At 48.4% G+C, this 20,016-nt stretch overlaps 1 protein-coding gene across 1 annotated transcript in view; it reads left to right on the forward strand.

Moving 5' to 3' along the window:
* Positions 1–5,478: 5,478 nt before the first annotated feature.
* LOC137525234 (protein mono-ADP-ribosyltransferase PARP14-like) overlaps positions 5,479–20,016 on the forward strand; it is a 69,032-nt gene continuing 54,494 nt past the window's right edge. The window contains exons 1-5 of the mRNA XM_068246236.1: positions 5,479–5,770; positions 7,327–7,463; positions 11,947–11,983; positions 14,708–14,917; positions 19,159–19,395. Of these exons, the coding sequence (XP_068102337.1) occupies positions 5,581–5,770; positions 7,327–7,463; positions 11,947–11,983; positions 14,708–14,917; positions 19,159–19,395 (811 nt within the window). The 5' untranslated portion in view covers positions 5,479–5,580. The remainder of the gene's footprint in view (positions 5,771–7,326; positions 7,464–11,946; positions 11,984–14,707; positions 14,918–19,158; positions 19,396–20,016) is intronic.

Below are 20,016 nucleotides of genomic sequence, written 5' to 3' on the forward strand. Positions count from 1 at the left end.
GTGCAGCCCTGCCAAGCGTATCCTTTCTACGTGTTCCCGTCTGCAATGCAGGCCCAGCGGTGAAACCGGCCTACGGTGGGCTGGAGGAAGCCCCAGGTAAGTACCAATTTCATTTTTAACGACTGCTCAGGTTACACCGCCGCTATTATTTATGAACATTTTGCCCCATTCTTGACATCGCCCATGCCCTTTTTTTGCAGCAGCACACCACAGGTTAATGATGATCTGTTGCGCAGGGGTGCCCCACATCTCCCAGGATCCTAGCACTGTCCGTTAGGTAGCATCCCCCACTATATGTAGCCAGATGTGCCCACAAGTCTAGGTAGACAAAGGTGCCCCCCAGTATAAGGATTTCCTCAGTCATTAGTAGCCAAAGGAGGCCCCAGTATAGGTAGCCAGATGTGACCCCCAGCAGGGGCGTAGCAATAGGGGGTGCAGAGGTTGCGACCGCATCGGGGCCCTTGAGCCAGAGGGGCCCTCAGCTACAGTATTAGCTCTGCATTGGTCCTGTGCTCATAATAATCACTTCTATAGATGCTTTGAATAGTAGTAATCATTAACAAGCTGTTCCCCAACCCCTTCTTGCACCTCTGACACTGTAGTTGCCATTGACAGGTTTGGTGCGCTGTATCAATTGTTATGTATAGAGTGCTTGGGGGCCCCAATGTAAAACTTGCATCGGGGCCCACAGCTCCTTAGCTACGCCACTGCCCCTAGTATAGATATTAGTGCCCCCCAGAATTGGGAGCCGCAATTGGTGCTGCTGAGTGCTGATGATGATCACACTGATCCTCAGAAAGCAGTGACAAGTGCAGCAGCGCTCCTGGGAGCAAATGGCACTCCAGGCGATGCCCTGGAATATCTTTCCTCAAAATGACTCTCAGTATATACTATCTCAGGGGTAGGTAACCTATGGCTCGGGACTCGGGAGCCAGATGTGGCTCTTTTGATGGCTACATCTGGCTCACATACAAATCAGTAGGGATTGATTCACTCACCTACACTGCTCAAGCAGTGCAAGTAAAATTTTCAAAGTAGGCACACTACAACACACTACTAACTTACTCATGCTCCCTCCAAAATGAACAGCTGCTCCAATTGTCCCACTCTGGACCCTGTCAGGTCCAGTGACTTTTTAGACCGAGATCCTCGCACTTTGATTGGCGCTTGACACTTGACAAGCAGCCTATTGGGCCAAAGTGCAGGGATCTTGTCCTACAAAACGAATCCACCCCCACGTCAGCTAGCTAATTGTACAAGCTGTTAGTCTGTATTTCTCCTGTCTGGCTCTCGCTGAAATTGCTGATGTTGCTGAAACCCAAGAGAAGCTAAAGATGTGTCTGACACTTTCGCTGCCCGGAGGATCAACTGTATACACATCACCATGGCAACAGGAATGTAAGTCCTCTGTTGCACATGTGCACTGTCCCAGTTTGAAACATATTATTTTATTATTAGTAGTAGTAGTAGTAGTATTTATATAGCACTGACATCTTCTGCAACACTGTACAGAGTATAGATAGTCTTGTCACTAACTGTCCCTCAAAGGAGCTCACAATCTAATCCCTACCATAGTCATATGTCTATGTATGTATCATGTAGTGTGTGTATTGTAGTCTAGGGCCAATTTAGAGGGACAAAACGAGGTCCCAGAGCTCAACTGTGTAGTAGGGTTTCAACACCAGGGAGTCAACCAGTCTGCACTTGGATCCAACAAGGTGCACATAAATCAGACCAGCAAGAAAGGAAGACTGGGTCTCCACCTGGATTTATGCAGTTATAGCAGAAAACTTTTTATTGTATGGAATATGGAATAAAAAGTTTTTTGCTATAACTGCATAAATCCAGGTGGAGACCCAGTCTTCCTTTCTTGCTGGTCCAATTTAGAGGGAAGCCAATTAACTTTATGTATTTTTTTTGGAATGTGGGAGGAAACCAGAGGAAACTCACGCAGACACGGGGAGAACATACAAACTCCTTGCAGATGTTGACCTGGCTGGGATTCGAACCGGGGACCCAGCGATGCAAGGCAAGAGCGCTAACCACTACGCCACTGTGCTGCCCATGGTGGAATGGCTCTGCCTCTCACAGAATTACATTTTAAAATATGCAATGTTTATGGCTCTCTCAGCCAAGAAGGTTCCTGACCCCTGGCCTATCTACGGTACTCTATTTCACAAACCAGCCAGGCACACAACTTAGTGTAAACCTGAAGGGAAAAAAAGTGCCCCCTGGTGATACTCACCTCGGGAGTGAGGAAGCCTCTGGATCCTAAAGAAGTTTCTCGCGTTCTCCTCAGCAGAGGGGTTCCAGCACAGCACCCCCGAAAATCCCCTTGTATGCATTTGTCCCCGCTGTGCGCATGCGCAGTTGCGCACTAGCGGCTTTCTGCTCGAGCTCCGGCGGAACTAGCCAGGCCTAATCAGGGCCACTCTGCTGCACAGACGCAAGGGTGCCCAGTACAGCAGACGCAAGGGTGCCCAGTACAGCAGACACAATCCTCCCAGTACAGCAGACTCAAGCCTGCCCAGTGCAGCAGACGCAATCCTGCCCAGTACAGCAGACGCAATCCTGCCCAGTGCAGCAGACGCAATCCTGCCCAGTACAGCAGACCCAATCCTGCCCAGTACAGCAGACACAATCCTGCCCAGTACAGCAGACACAATCCTGCCCAGTACAGCAGACTCAATCCTGCCCAGTGCAGCAGACGCAATCCTGCCCAGTACAGCAGACGCAATCCTGCCCAGTGCAGCAGACGCAATCCTGCCCAGTACAGCAGACCCAAGCCTGCCCAGTACAGCAGACACAATCCTGCCCAGTACAGCAGACACAATCCTGCCCAGTACAGCAGACACAATCCTGCCCAGTACAGCAGACACAATCCTCCCAGTACAGCAGACGCAAGGGTGCCCAGTACAGCAGACACAATCCTGCCCAGTACAGCAGACACAAGCCTGCCCAGTACAGCAGACACAATCCTGCCCTGTACAGCAGACGCAATCCTGCCCAGTACAGCAGACGCAATCCTGCCCAGTACAGCAGACGCAATCCTGCCCAGTACAGCAGACGCAATCCTGCCCAGTACAGCAGACGCAATCCTGCCCAGTACAGCAGACGCAATCCTGCCCAGTACAGCAGACGCAATCGAGCCTGAGCACAGCAGACACAATCCTGCCCAGTACAGCAGACGCAATCCTGCCCAGTACAGCAGACACAATCCTGCCCAGTACAGCAGACTCAATCCTGCCCAGTACAGCAGACGCAATCCTGCCCAGTACAGCAGACGCAATCCTGCCCAGTACAGCAGACACAAGCCTGCCCAGTACAGCAGACGCAATCCTGCCCAGTACAGCAGACGCAAGGGTGCCCAGTACAGCAGACACAATCGAGCCTGAGCACAGCAGACACAATCCTGCCCAGTACAGCAGACGCAATCCTGCCCAGTACAGCAGACACAATCCTGCCCAGTACAGCAGACACAATCCTGCCCAGTACAGCAGACACAAGCCTGCCCAGTACAGCAGACGCAATCCTGCCCAGTACAGCAGACGCAATCCTGCCCAGTACAGCAGACGCAATCCTGCCCAGTACAGCAGACGCAATCCTGCCCAGTACAGCAGACGTAAGCCTGCCCAGTACAGCAGACACAAGCCTGCCCAGTACAGCAGACGCAATCCTGCCCAGTACAGCAGAGGCAATCCTGCCCAGTACAGCAGACGTAAGCCTGCCCAGTACAGCAGACGCAATCCTGCCCAGTACAGCAGACGCAATCCTGCCCAGTACAGCAGACACAATCGAGCCTGAGCGCAGCAGCAATTGTAAACATTACTGTTTAGTTTTGTTTGGAGTACCAGCACTAAGGGGCCCTAGCAAAAGCACTAGTGTTTTGCAAGTGTGAATGGGCCATTGACACTTGCAAAATGCAAAACGCTAGTGCTTTTGCTAGCGTTTTGCTCTGGCGGTTTTTGTTGATTAATTCGAAAAAATCGCAGTCGCGTTTAGCACTTCTATAGCAATAAACGCGATCGCCGGGAAATTGCCTCAAAATGGTGCAGGATACAAATTTGCGTTTAGCGATTTGCGTTAATCGCCGTCGATTAACGCAAATCGCCCATGTGAGAACGGGCCCGTAGGGTATTATGGCACTAGCGATTCATAAAGCGCTAGCGTTTGAGCGTAAAACGCTCAGATGTGAACAGAGCCTAACAGACCGAAGTAGGATCCAGAGGTCACCCCCCCCCCCCCCCCCCCGAGGTAAGGATCTTTTTGTTTTTGTTTTTACATTTTAGATTTACTTTTATAAACAACTATGAATTAATTACTCTGAATACTAGACTCTGAATTAATTACCTCTCTGATTAATTATTATGGTTCCCCGGGTTTAAATTCCAGCCAGCGCACTATCTGCATGGAGTTTGTATGTTCCCCCGTGTCTACGTGGGTTTCCTGCAGGCACTCCAGTTTCCTCACACACACCCCAAAAACATACAGGCTGGGTTCACATATGACATAGCGTAAAAAAAGTAGCGTTTTAGGATGGTGCATTTGCGATTTTCTATAGTGTCTTTGGAGCGTTTTGCGTTCGTGTCTTTTTACACAGATGCATTTTTCATGCGTTTTGCGTGCGTTTTAACACGCTTGCGGTTTGCTTATGTGAAACGCATATGCGTTTTGTATGCTTTTTTTATATAAATTTAGACAACAGGAAGTGGAAACACATCAGAGATCTTTATTTTTTTATCAAAAACGCATAAAAAAAACGCATGAAAAACGCTATGCATATGCGTTACCATAGACTTTCATTATGTACGTTTTGGCAGCCATCCTGCATAATATACAACACTACCAGCGTTCGCGAAACGCATACTGTACAAACGCAGCTTATTCTGCTTCCCATAGACTAACATTGCTGCATAAAACGCAGCGCTTTTCACAGCGGTAGCATTTCTGCTATGTGTGCATCCAGCCTCAGATAGTTAATTGGCTTCCTACTAAATTGGCCCTAGGCATACAGTACATGATACACACATAGACATGTGACTATGGTAGGGACTAGATTGTGAGTCCCTCTGAGGGACAGTTAGTGACAAGACTGTATACTCTGTACAGCTCTGTGGAAGATGTTGGCACTATATGAATACTAAATAATAATAATAATTATTGTTTATTTTCCGCTATGGAAATGTAATACACTTTGAACATTTGTTTATTCCTCTTTGTGACAGTTCAGTTCTTTGTTGTACATTTCCCTCAGTTCCTACAAGCCTGCATATTACAGTAAGAGGGCGGAGCTGTAGTATATACTGTATATAACACACACACATATGTATATACAGTATTTTCTGTACAGAGAGCAGCACTCCTCACCCTCCCTGGCTGAGGAATGCTGCAGATCAGGGCTGCCTCTGTCTGCAGGAGGGGACAGAAAGAGAAGTCAGCTGACCTGAAGTAACAGAAAGTGAAACTGTATCAAGTTCATTTCCTGGAATAATAAGAGCAGAAACCACCCAGATTCTGAGACCTCCACTCACTGCTCTCCTGTGGCCTCCCCACTGACTGCAGCCCCCCACTGACCTCACTATGGGGGACCCCAACTTCTGCTTCCCTGTGGCCCTAAACTGGGACCAGGGGCCACAAAAGCTGGAGCAACTGAAGAGAAAAGTGCTGCTGCATTTCCAGAATAGGAGGAAGTCTGGTGGAGGAGAGTGTGAGATCCGAGACTATGACTGCAGCCGGGGATACATCCTCATCTACTTCAGGGAGGAGGGAGGTAAGTGCTGGAGAGGGGTACATCCAGGAGTGTAACTAGAAATTAGTGCCCCCCCCCCCCTGCAAAGCTTTGGATGGGTTGTTCCAACGAACTGACCTACATCGTCAAATTAACCTACAACCCGTTGACTTTACTATCCCCCATCCCTAACCCTTATTCTTGCCTGTGCATTTGTCAATGCATGTAGGCAAGTTTGATAGGTAGGTTACTTAGTCGGCAGATGGGGCCTTCCTACCCATCCCCCCACCCCCTTAAAACAGAACTTGGAAAGGCAGGCCAGACAGGATATAAAAAAACATACTTACAGTATAGGTAGCCAGGTATAGTTGCCCCCAGTATAGGTAGCCAGGTATAGGCGCCCCCCAATGTAGGAAGCCAGTTATAGGTGCCCCTAATATAGGTAGCCAGGTATAGGTGCCCTCAGTATAGGTGGCCAGGTATAGGTACCCCCCAATGTAGATAGACAGGAATAGGTGCCCCTAATATAGGTAGCCAGGTATAGGTGCCCCCATTATATATAGTCGGGTATAGGTGTCCCGAGTTTAGCCAGGTATAGGTGCGCCCAAGTATAGGTAGCCAGTTATGGGTGCCCCAGTGTTATAGCAATGGGGGGAGGGTGAAGCGGGCACACACAGCTGTGGGGAGGGGCCCAAGTTCCCCCTCCTTCACCTTGCGCCCCCCCCCCCTTCAGAAGTAATAGCAGCCGCCGGGCAGGGAACGTGGACTGTCCTTTTCTGCGTTCCATGCTGACGGAGCTCCAGTCTGCTCATTTGCAGTGCCACTCGCTCTACTTCCTGATGAGCTAATCAGTAAGTAAAGTGAGGCGCTGCCACAGAGAAGACCTGAGCTTTGTCGCATGGAGCGTGGAAAAGGTGAATCCGCATTCCCTGCTGTCATTTTTGGAGGGGGATGACGGAAGGGGGAGCCCTAGGTGAGGGAGGGGGGAATTGGGGCCCCTCGCCGCGGCTTTGTGTGCCTGCTGCTCCCCCTTCTTGAGCTGCACCCCCTACTGCCCCTAAAAATGGCCCGGCTGGGTACGAGAGCCGCAGCCTCCCTCAGGCTTCTCCCCCATGGGCCCCCCGCAGCTGCATCCATTGCAGGGGTAATTGTTACGCCCCTGGGTACATCCCCGTACACTACACTGAGGGGGCAGGTAAGTAGTAAGGGTGGAGGTACTATCCCCTTACACTACACCGAGGGGGCAGGTAAGTAGTAAGGGTGGGGGTACATACCCATACACTACACTGAGGGGGCAGGTAAGTAGTAAGGGTAGAGGTACTATCCCCTTACACTACCCCGAGGGGGCAGGTAAGTAGTAAGGGTGGAGGTACATACCCATACACTACACTGAGGGGGCAGGTAAGTAGTAAGGGTGGAGGTACTATCCCCTTACACTACACTGAGGGGGCAGGTAAGTAGTAAGGGTGGGGGTACATCCTCTTACACTACACTGAGGGGGCAGGTAAGTAGTAAGGGTGGAGGTTACATCCCCATATAGCACAGTGTAGAGCGCTCCCCCTCTTGCACAATGTAACTCTCGTTATTCTTTATGACAGTTCGGGATGAGGTCCTGCGGAAGAGTCATGAGATGAAGCTACAAGATGGGAAGAAGTTACAACTGGTTGTCTGTCCGGCGGAGGCCGGAGACATGCAGACAGTGAGGACTCCTCCGCCCTCCCAGGAGGTGGCAGTGGTGAGTCTCCAGTGACTCATAGGGCCTCATTTACTGATCTGTCTCTAGTGTGAATGTGATAAGTGACCTGAACGGGATTAATGAGACAGTCTCTGCTCTTAAAGGCCCATACACACGTCCGTTTTTTGCGAACGACGGGTCGTTTGAACGTCAGGCGGATCGCTCAAACTCACTCTTATCACGCGAACGACAGTCTGCACACACGCCTGATTTAGCGGGCGAACGACTGAACGACGGGACGTTCAAATGACCCGTCGTTCGCAACAAACGGACGTGTGTATGGGCCTTAAGATATGCCGCCCTCAGCTTGGTCATATCAGATCATAGTGAGTGGCACTGGAAAGATTTTATGTTATTTGTTGCATGATTGAGTAATGTTCTCCGTATATAAGGATCCGCTCTCAGAAAGTTGCCCCTGTGTTGCAGCCCCCATCGATCGCTGATTCTTTTCATCTCGCTCGTCCCAACTCCCAGGGCCATATGCAATTAACTTTTTCTTCTGAGTTTTCTCCGAACGGGATTTCCGGATGGGTCTTCATGCCGGCGGAAGGGTGGGAAGGGTGGGAGGGAGGGAGCAGGGAGGGGGAATCATGTAGCTAGCGCTAGGCTAGCTACATGATAAAAAATTGGGCGAAAACCCCCCCCGCACGGCCGCGGGAATCAGAACGCCAGGAAGGTTAAGTGTCCCTCTTTCTCATCTCAAAAAGTTGGGAGGTGTGTGTAAGTGAGAGAGGTCTCCACTGACTTGCTCTACCACTGTACACAAATTATAGGTCCCAACTACCACTCTTTGGGAACCCTGTCTCCCTGTCCCTCTTTCAGGAACCAAGTACAGATTTATGTAAATACATCTATATTTCTACTGAAAAAAAGGAGTTTCTAGAACTGGCCCTGATTGGACCCTGAGTGATCAGGTGTGATCAGGGCCGGGTTGAGACAGAGGCAAGAGAGGCTACAGCCTCAGGGCGCAGTGTTGGAGTTGGCACGGGGCGGAGGCAGAGGCGAGAGAGGCTCCAGCCTCAGGGTGTAGTGTAGAAGGGGGCCAGGCCGAGGCAGAGGCGAGAGAGGCTCCAGCCTCAGGGTGCAGTGTAGAAGGGGGTGCAGGGCGGGGCCGAGGCAGAGGCAAGAGAGGCTCCAGCCTCAGGGTGCAGAGTAGGAGTGGGCGCACAACTCACTCAGCTATCATTCCATTATTGTGTTTGAAGCAGAGAGAAATAAGAAAAGAGGATACATGGCAGTGACTGCAAGCCAGATAACGAGAGATTAAGGTGTTGGGGGGCCCTGGGGCGCCTCTTAGTCTAATAGCAATCAGTGTGTGACTGCTGGGGTGGGAGGGATGGGGAGGGGCCTCTTAGTCTAATAGCAATCAGTGTGTGACGGCTGGGGTGGGAGGGATGGAGGGGCGCACTTTGGTGTCTCAGCCTTGGTGCTGGAGGACCCTGTCCCGGCTCTGGGTGTGATTACGGGCTAAATCTAAAGTGTAGTCAGGCTTGAGAACAGTCCGATGAGTCAGAATGCCACCAAACTCTCTCAGGAATCGATGATTCCGTGTTTTAGTATTTTCCATTGGACTTCAGGGTGTTTTACAGTCACACAACGATGACAGAGAAGGCAGAGAGGAGGCGATAGATGGAGGATGGACTCTGTAATGTCCCGCTGACTCTGAGCACTCCCTGAGAGTCCTGCAGACCCAGAGAGCCTGAGATGGTTTGGGGTGAGGTAGCCTGTCACCAGCACCCACCCCTTGCTCTCAGGGTACACCCATGTGACAGGAGAATGAGGGGTGCATCACATCGGAGATGTTGGGGTTATTCGGTGACTGGGCTGGAAATAACCCGTCACTGTCACTGTGTGACTGCTCAGCTTATCTGTATACAGACAGTAGGGACGTATCTCGGTTATATGAGACCAGCAGGTGAACCATAATCTCCACCTGTGGGACTTCCCTGCAAGTGATTTATGAGCAGCTGATAGATTTCTTCACTAAACCCAACAGGCTCAGGCGAGGAGGTATTATTATTTATTTACATATCGCCACCATCTTCCGTAACACTGTACACATAGTACAGAACAAACAGTGGGGAGCCTAGATACACGAGAGGCTCAGAGCTTTGTACAATCAGAACATCCAACAATACAAATATATACATAGCTGATATGCAGTGTGAGACAATACTGGTACATGTCTGTATGATAAATTACAGACAGGAAACACTAGGAGGAGCTCCCTGCCCTTGTAAGCTGTCAATCTAGAGGGTAGTGGGGTGGAGACACTAGAGGGAGGTGCCTGCCCCTGCCAGCTTACAATCTAGAGGGTAGTGGGGTGGAGATACTAGGGGGAGGTGCCTGCCCCTGCCAGCTTACAATCTAGAGCAGTGGTCCTCAAACTAAGGCCCGCGGGCCGAATGTGGCCCCCTAAGGCTTTCTTACCGGCCCCCCACACAGAAAATGTATTGCTTATAAATGCAGTCAGCTACATCTTTAAATATTGGTGGTCCACATATGGAATAGCAGTGCAGCACCCCCCATCCACATGGAAGCCAGAAAGCAGAAATTTTGCTGGTTTCCAATCAAATTCCACATCAGGTGACACTGCTGTCCAATTGGCTTGCAGATTGTCACCTGGGTATGCTTCACTGTCTGGTCCGCAAAGACTTCTACATCATTTTATGTTTACTCCGGCCCACCAGCGGTCTGAAGTATGTTGACCCGGCCCTCAACCCAAAATGTTTGGGGACCCCTGATCTAGAGGGTAGTGGGGTGGAGACATTAGGGGAGGGGCCTGGCCTTGTGAGCTTACAATGTAGAGCAGTGGTCCTCAAACTAAGGCCCGTGGGCCGAATGTGGCCCCCTGAGGCTTTTTTACTGGCCCCCCACACACAAAATGTATTACTTATAGATGAGGTCAGCTACATCTTTAAATATTGGTGGTCTGCATATAGAATTGCAGTGCTGGCACCACCCATCCACACGGAAGCCAGAAAGCAGTAATTCGCTGGTTTCCAATCAAATTCCACATCAGGTGACTCTACTGTCCAATTGGACTTCAGGTTGTCACCTGGGTATGCTTCAATGTCTGGCCCGCAAAGACTTCTACATCATTTTATGTATACTCCGGCCCCCCAGCAGTCTGAAGTATCCCCCGAAGCCAAAACGTTTGGGGACCCCTGATGTAGAGGGTAGTAGGTTGGAGACATTAGGGGGAGGAGTCTGGCCTTGTGAGGTTACAATCTAGAGGGTAGTGGGGTGGAGAAATTGGAGGGGGAGGGAGGAGCCTGGCCTTGTGAGCTTACAATGTAGAGCAGAGGTCCCCAAACTTTTTCGGTCAAGGGAACATACATAAAATGATGTTGAAAAACATGAAATGAATCTAGGTATTGATTCCCCCCAATCATGCCCGGAGGAGAACTCCCAGCAGCATGTGGCGCCCGAAGAACGTCTTTGTGCCCCAGACAGTGAATCGTACCCAGGTGACAACCTACCGTCCAGTTGGACAACAGTGTCACCTGATGCAGAATTGGATTGGAAGCCAGCGTACGACTTCCCGCTGGCTTCTACAGTATGTGGATGGGTGATGCCAGCACTGCTATTCCATATTCGGGCCGCCAATATCTAAAAAGGTGCAGTTGGCCGCATCTATAAGTTATACATTTTGTGTTTGGGGGGCCAGTGCAAAAGCCTCGGCAGGCCACATTCTGCCCGCGGCCCTTAGTTTGAGGACCACTGATGTAGAGGGTTGTGGGGTGGAGACATTAGGGGGAGGTCACACAGGGGTTAGTGGATGAGACAACGAGCCACCAACGCTACCTATAGCAAATTATAGGCTCGTCTGAACAGGTTTAGGTTCCCAGATCTAATCACAAGTGCAAATTTATTACACCTATATTTAATTACACTTATCCTGTTAGGCTTTTATAAAGTTTTGCAGCAGCTCTATGTATTGTTTTTTTGCTGGGCAATGAGGCCTGTTTACTAACTGGCGCTAGTTTACAGTGTCTGCTCACATGCGCGCTCCCACCTCAGTCCCTAGTGCGTGTGCAGGGCTGGCTGCGACCTCTTAATGTACGGCACACACACTAGGTAGGACTAGCATTAGGTAGGATAAGCAGATGGGTTTGCATATACGTAACCATGACACGGTTTTCACACTAGCAGTTTGGCCACAGGATGTCCTCTCTGTTTCCCATGCCTAACTCTTAGGGCGCCTATTCCTTTCTCAGTAATGGTATAATAAGAGAAGCCGGGGGCAGCCTGCCTGGGGGTCATTGACTGATGTATGTGGGGTTGGCTGGGGTGAGCTTCCCCAGAATAATCCGTATGATGTACATACAGTATGTGTCACCTTCATATAGTACTGCATACTTCTAGTGACTTGTGCTATGCGTTCCTTTGTGTTATACATCATCTGTGCTGAATACATATTTACTGTAGAGAAGGTTGATGTGAAAGCTTGGCAGTAATTATGTACTTTCCCTTCTTCCAGGAACGGAGAGGGGAGGAGCGTAAGAAGAGCGCCCCAGGTAAGAGGCAGCGCTGAGTACGGCCTGGTAGTGTGTGCACTGTGTGACTCGATGTCTCATGAGATCTGCTCTGAGATAAACACAACTCTGTTGTTTTCTTTGTATGTTATGTTGTGTTTGTCAGGCAGAGAACCTCAGCTGTCATCAGCATGTGGCTGTGCAGGAAGGCTTTATATTTACATACCTCCCAACTTTTTCAGACGAGAAAGAGGGACACTTAAGCCATGCCCCTGCCACACCCCTGATCATGCCCCCATCACACCCCAGGTCACGCCCCCACCACACCCCTAGTCACGCATACCATAACGATTTCATAAGAAAAATGTGTTGTTTTATAATTCAAACCACACTGGTCCTTTTTATCCTGGTTCATTTTCCTTCATAATAACATTTTAAAATTCTATCATAGTCAAAAATGTGGTATTATTCCTCTGCTTTGTAATATGATTTATTGCAATAATATGATCAATGCCATAATAAAATATTTTGAAAACAAAATTAGTAATATATACATTTAAAGGATATGAATAAAGTTTAGAGTAAATTAAACACATTTTTTGGTAGATAAATAATTTTATTTACACAGAAAGAGGGTCAAAGTCCTAAAAGAGGGACAAATGAAGAGGGACTGTCCCTCCAAAAGAGGGACAGTTGGGAGCTATGTATTTAGGGCTGACTCAGAACCAGCAGACCGGCATCTCGTTGCAAGTGTGCAGAAAAGCATTTGGCGGATTTCCACTGCGCTTCCCGGCGATTGTTGTTTTTGACCCCCGCAGGGGAACATGGGAACGCGGGCGTTAACAGATCCTGGAAACAGCCTGTTGCTTTCAGGATTGCCTAAGCACCGGGCAGACGATGGGAAAAATTGGGACCGAAACGTGGCATTGGCGCAAACGACGGTTATGCGATCCTACCAATGGCTGTCCATTCATTTTAATGGACTGCGCTTAAACGATGAGAACCATGGCCTTTACTGCCCTCTAAGAGTCCGTGTGAACCGTCCCTTATTGAAATCTGTACTCCGGGCAGGACTCAGAACTATGGAGAAGGTGGAAATCCTACCCTGACAAGAGATTTGTAATTCTGTCCATTCAGTCCTGTGATTCAGGCAGCCCAGCCACCCTGCACAGCCATCAGAAGCAGCTCTCTGCCCTCCCTTCTGTTCCCTCTGCAGTGGAGCAGCCCATTCTGGACAAGGCCCCGCCCCCGCCTGCTGATTGGACTGTGTGGAGGAGCAGCTCATTATTCTACTGTCCCCCTCTCTAATCTGGTTCACGCTAATACAGTGACAGCCCTCTGATAGGTTGATATTGTGGCCCTCCTACTATATGTACAGTGAATATATGAACCAATATTAAGACTAATTTAGGTACTTTATATGTAAAATAAATGCAATGATCACTTATTAAAGAGGCCCTGTCGTGAAATATGGTGGATTGTAGTAAATTATTTAGGATACCCCCTTTTACATTAATTATCCTGGTTTTATGCATCAGAAACATGCCCTGTATCTATATTGGTATGTAACTCCGCCCTCCCAGTGATACTTAGCCTAGGCTGCTTAGTTATACAGATTTCTCCTCTCAGAGCACTCTTGGAGATCAAGAGCCTTAACCTTTTCTCTTGAGTTTTCTACCTTTAAAATAGTGCCACAATGTAGGTGAAAAAGTACTATCAAAATTATTTTGGGGTATTTTCTTGCTTGCTGTTGGTTTAAAGAACAATTTATTAGTTAGGTGTGAAATTATTACCCAGGAGAAAACTCGGGAGAAAAAGTTAATTGCATATGGGGCAAGGTGTTGTTTCTACTGACTTCAAAACACACAACAAATAGACATTCCGCAGCGGTGTACCTGCCAGCAGTAAAGATGGTGCCACCTAAGATAAAGGTAAGAATGTAATGCAAACGCTGACTACATAATTTATAAAGCATCATTGTTAAAATAAACAATTTTATTAATTAAGCTAATACCAGTAATATTCCTCATTAAGCTAAGTCCCTGATAAATGGTAATTTCTGATATTTGCTGCAACCATCATCTACCCCCTCCCCCGACCTCCAGGCGACCTCCGGGCATATTATAACCCCCTAGGCTGCTATCAGCACCATCATCATAACCTATCATGACTGTAGGACTCTCTGAGGAGGGTGTGGCTTGAGATTGATGGGGAGTGAGCTGGCAGTAGGAGGTCTCTAAGGAATGGATGAAGATCTCTGAGACAGCACACTCAGCACCAGTCAGACTGTCAGTTCTAACGGCTGCACAGGAAGTGACTGCAGACCAGATATCACTGCAGACTTGGGGAACAGGCAAATTATCCCTATATACCCTAGTTCTCTAAACTGCGGGGCAGACAACTAATAAAAGTCAAACAAACGTATGGTCAGACTGGAGGCAAAACTCGGCTGATTCATTCAATATCTTTTATAAATGATGCTTTCAGGTAAGTTCCCTGCAAATCATCACTGTATTCCCTCAAACTGCCGGGCATTGAGAGGTCTTCTCCATGATCACCCGTCCCTCCATAGCAATGAGCAGGTGTGCTGGACTGGTCTCAGTGTTACAGATCATAATGGGCTCAGTAGCAGTGCCCCAGGGTTGAGGGATCACATCTGGTCACCCTGCAGACCTCGGTTATCCTCAGGTCTTTACACATGAGTAATGGGAGGATGTAAGGGTGGAAGTGATGAGTCATGACAGGTCTACTTCTATCTTGTAATAGATCTTCTAATAGAGACACCAAGAAACAACGAGATGTCACCCGGCCAATCGTCCTCTGTGATCCTGATTGAGAACCTCCAGGACAGCTGCACCCCTGACATGCTGAACCTTCTGCTGGAGAACATCACCGAGAAGAACGTGGACATGGACTTCTATGTGGAGAGATTACCTGAGATCCGGACTGCTGTGGTCACCTTCACCTCTGATACAGGTCAGACAACCTCACTGCCAACACTTCACCATTACCTTCTGGGGTCCAAATATAAGGAAACACAATGCTGCTGTCATTCATTATTAGATGTGGTGGTACAGAATACCCAAATAGCTTGTGGTGACCCAGAACCACTAGGAATAATTATTAGGCGTGCATGAAAAAAGGGCCCAGCTGGATAATGAAATGGCGCTGGTGGATAATGAAATCTGATAACAATAAACATTGTTGTCAAACTTGGTTAACGATAAATACCAATGTAAAAACAGATGGGAAATAATAACGAAAAGATATTAATAAGATATTAATATTAAAAATCGTTACGTAATTCAACAATACAGCTTAACCCAACCCTACTCTCACACAGAACCCTCCCTTGGTGGTGCCTAAACCCTCCCCTGGTGGTGCCTAACCCTAACCACACCCCTGGTGGTGCCTAACCCCTCCCCCCAGTGGTGCCTAAGCTTAACCACCCCCCTAGTGGTGCCTAACCGTAACCACTCCCTCTGCAGAAACACCCTTTTACAAATAGAAACGATAATATCTTTGATAACGTCAAATCTGTACATACAGTGGGTTGCAAAAGTATTCGGCCCCCTTGAAGTTTTCCACATTTTGTCACATTACTGCCACAAACATGTATCAATTTTATTGGAATTCCACGTGAAAGACCAATACAAAGTGGTGTACATGTAAGAAGTGGATCGAAAATCATACATGATTCCAAACATTTTTTACAAATAAATAACTGCAAAGTGGGGTGTGCGTAATTATTCGGCCCCCTGAGTCAATACTTTGTAGTACCACCTTTTGCTGCAATTACAGCTGCCAGTCTTTTAGTGTATGTCTCTACCAGCTTTGCACATCTAGAGACTGAAATCCTTGCCCATTCCTCTTTGCAAAACAGCTCCAGCTCAGTCAGATTAGATGGACAGCGTTTGTGAACAGCAGTTTTCAGATCTTGCCACAGATTCTCGATTGGATTTAGATCTGGATTTTGACTGGGCCATTCTAACACATAGATATGTTTTGTTTTAACCCATTCCATTGTTGCCCTGGCATTATGTTTAGGGTCATTGTCCTGCTGGAAGGTGAACCTCTGCCCCAGTCTCAAGTCTTTTGCAGTCTCCAAGAGGTTTTCTTCCAAGATTGCCCTGTATTTGGCTCCATCGATCTTCCCATCAACTCTGACCAGCTTCCCTGTCCCTGCTGAAGAGATGCACCCCCAGAGCATGATTCTGCCACCACTATATTTGACAGTGGGGATGGTGTGTTCAGAGTGATGTGCAGTGTTAGTTTTCTGCCACACATAGCATTTTGCATTTTGGCCAAAAAGTTCCATTTTGGTCTCATCTGACCAGAGCACCTTCTTCCACATGGTTGCTGTGTCCCCCACATGGCTTGTGGCAAACTGCAAACAGGACTTCTTATGCTTTTCTGTTAACAATGCCTTTCTTCTTGCCACTCTTCCATAAAGGCCAACTTTGTGCAATGCACGACTAATAGTTGTCCTATGGACAGATTCCCCCACCTAAGCTGTAGATCTCTGCAGCTCTTCCAGAGTCACCATGGGCCTCTTGACTGCATTTCTGATCAGCGCTCTCCTTGTTTGGCCTGTGAGTTTAGGTGGACGGCCTTGTCTTGGTAGGTTTACAGTTGTGCCATAGTCCTTCCATTTCTGAATGATCGCTTGAACAGTGCTCCGTGGGATGTTCAAGGCTTTGGAAATCTTTTTGTAGCCTAAACCTGCTTTAAATTTCTCAATAACTTTATCCCTGACCTGTCTGGTGTGTTCTTTGGACTTCATGGTGTTGTTGCTCCCAATATTCTCTTAGACAACCTCTGAGGTCCTCACAGAGCAGCTGTATTTGTACTGACATTACACACAGGTGCACTCTATTTAGTCATTAGCACTCATCAGGCAATGTCTATAGGCAACTGACTGCACTCAGATCAAAGGGGGCTGAATAATTACGCACACCCCACTTTGCACTTATTGATTTGTAAAAAATGTTTGGAATCATGTATGATTTTCGTTCCACTTCTCACGTGTACAGCACTTTGTATTGGTCTTTCATGTGGAATTCCAATAAAATTGATTCATGTTTGTGGCAGTAATGTGACAAAATGTGGAAAACTTCAAGGGGGCCGAATACTTTTGCAACCCACTGTATAAACCAAATAATATGACAAAAACTATAACGTTGCAAGCTTCTAACACGATAACATACTTCAAAAACTTGAATGTTCTTAACAATATTTATTGCGGCACCCTTTTTTCACCGTATTAACGATAATTGCATTAAAGTCTACGGCGCCGCCCTTTTCATCCACCCCTCAGCCGGCTCCCTTTTTTCCTGCTACCATTATTAGGGGCTAAAAGAGACCTAAATGTCCTTTAATCTCTTTTAGCAATTTATACCTATCCCTAGTGGTTCTGCGTCACTATGATACTTGGGTATTTTATAGTACTGGTCCAAGCCCCATCCCATAGAGCCAATCAATCCCTGCCATGCACTGATGAGGAGCAAGAAAATCTGAAACAGGTTGTCTGCATGTGGGATTGGTGTGACTCTGTAACATGTATAAGCTATAGGCAATGGATTACAAAGGTTTAATACACACACAATATATTTATATATAGATATTTTTTTCTAAATGCATGCTGGGAGATGTAGTATATGTACACAATGTAACCACATCAATGTGAACTACATCTCCCAGCATGCATTGCAGTTTCCCAGGATGCATTGTGCAGCCGGAGACATATGAAAATACTGCGGGAACCTGCGGATTATGCGGCATAAGGGGGGGGGCTATGATGCGGCCCCCGTCGGGGACATCTTCCAACCTTACATATCCTCTTCTTTAAAGCAGAACTCAGAACTTCCTCTCTGCTCTAAAAGATAAGCAACAGCATTATAGCCTTTGAAGAAAAACGTTTCTTTGTTACAGCTGATACAAATCCTGCAACAAATCTGCAGTGTGTCTACTTCCTGCTTTCATGGAAGCAGACATAGGGTCAACATCCTGTGTTTACCAATTAGCTGCTCTGCCCAGGCTGACACAGCTGAGAGATCAAATTACCTAATCTACCTGTTCTTGGAGTAAACACAGCTGTCTGTCAGAACCTACGGTCTAAGTCAGGGGTAGGGAAGCTATGGCTCGGGATCCAGATGTGGCTCTTTTGATGGCTCCATCTGGCTCACAGTTAGGGGTTGATTCCCTGAGCTACACAGCTCAAGCAGCACAGCTTAGTGTGGCAGCGCAAGTAACATTTTCAAAGTAGGCACACTACTGCTGTAGCTTACACTGCTAACTTACTCGTGCTACCCCAAAACTAACGGCTGCTCCAATTGTCCCTCTCTAGATCCTGTCAGATCCAGTAACTTTGTAGGACGAGATCCCCGCACTTTGATTGGCCCAATCGGCTGCCTGTCACTTGGCAGGCAGCCTATTGGGCCAAAGTGCGGGGATCTCGTCCTCCAAAGAGAATCAACTCCCAAGTCAGCTAGCTAATTGTACAAGCTGTTAGTCGGTATTTCTCCTGTCTGGCTCTCAGGGAAATTGCTGATGTTGCTGAAACCCAAGAGAAGCTGAAGACGTGTCTGACACTTCCGCTGCCCGGCGGATCAACTGTGTACACGTCGCCATGGCAACAGGGACGTGAGCCCTCTGCTGCGCATGCACACTGTCCCAGTTTGAAACATATTGTATGGCTCTCACAGAATTACATATTAAAATATGTGGCATTTAAGGCTCTATCAGACAAAAAGGTTCCTGACCCCTGGTCTAAAGCGATGTTACCATAAAGAGATTATAATTTGCTTATAGCTAGGTTATTTTGAAATAACCTTTCACTTACAGAATCTAGTTAGATTTTAGCAGTTCATCTCACTGTCTTGGGACATGGTGGCAGCTTAAAGTACACAGTTATTTCATAACGATTGTATGTGTATGTGCACCCTCCCAATCTCTCTGTTTAATCTGAATCTCAGCTGGCTGGTACACAGATTGTGGCCCAGATATTGGGTCGTCTATGTACAACCAGAGCGAGAGGCTACACAGGTGGATCGGGGGCAGTGTGACATACACCCTTATCTACCATTGTACAGTCTGAGCAGTTTGGCTGCAGAGACCTGGTTACCACTCTCTGATCAGGTGCTCAGTCTGGTTACCACTCTCTGATCAGGTGCTCAGTCTGATTACCATTCACTGGATTAGGACGTCTCTCTCCTCAGATATTGCAGATGTGATTACAAGATTCTCTGGCAGCATCAGGGTGAAGCAGCTGAAGCTCACAGCGAGGACTCTAGAGGAGACCAGAAGTGTCAGAGCTGAAGGGATCCCCCCGGACACTCCAGAGGACATGGTCACCCTGTACTTCGAGAGTCCCAGGCATGGCGGAGGGACCATAGAGGACACAGTCCTGTTGCCGGATGAAGGAGCCGCTCTGGTCACGTTTCACCGGGCAGAAGGTGAGAGGAATCAGCTGATTGTAATGTGAGGGGTGGGCAGAGGGGGCAGGAGGGGGGCATCCCTGCTGGGCCCAGAGTCTGGTGTGTGAGGGGTGGGCAGAGGGGGCAGGAGGGGGCGTCCCTGCCGGGCCCAGAGTCTGGTGTGCGAGGGGTGGGCAGAGGGGGACAGGAGGGGGGCGTCCCTGCCGGGCCCAGAGTCTGGTGTGTGAGGGGTGGGCAGAGGGGGCAGGAGGGGGCGTCCCTGCCTCGCCCAGAGTCTGGTGTGCGAGGGGTGGGCAGAGGGGGACAGGAGGGGGGCGTCCCTGCCGGGCCCAGAGTCTGGTGTGTGAGGGGTGGGCAGAGGGGGCAGGAGGGGGCGTCCCTGCCGGGCCCAGAGTCTGGTTATATTATTATTGTGCATTAGGAATGATGCCCTATAGTCAGCTCCTCAGCGTTTGTGTATGTCAGAATGTATTTTGTAAAACACAGTTCAGATCACATCAGTCCATGTAAAATCCAGTGAATAACGCAGTATCAGTGCTTCTGGGGCAATTGAGGCCTCCCCCTGCCTGTACCCTGGACGTTTGTGTACAATGTGTGTATGTGTGTGTGTGTCTATAGTTTGTGTGTGTGTATGTATGG

Source organism: Hyperolius riggenbachi, chromosome 7, assembly GCF_040937935.1.
Source record: "Hyperolius riggenbachi isolate aHypRig1 chromosome 7, aHypRig1.pri, whole genome shotgun sequence".
In the NCBI taxonomy this organism is placed as follows: domain Eukaryota; kingdom Metazoa; phylum Chordata; class Amphibia; order Anura; family Hyperoliidae; genus Hyperolius; species Hyperolius riggenbachi.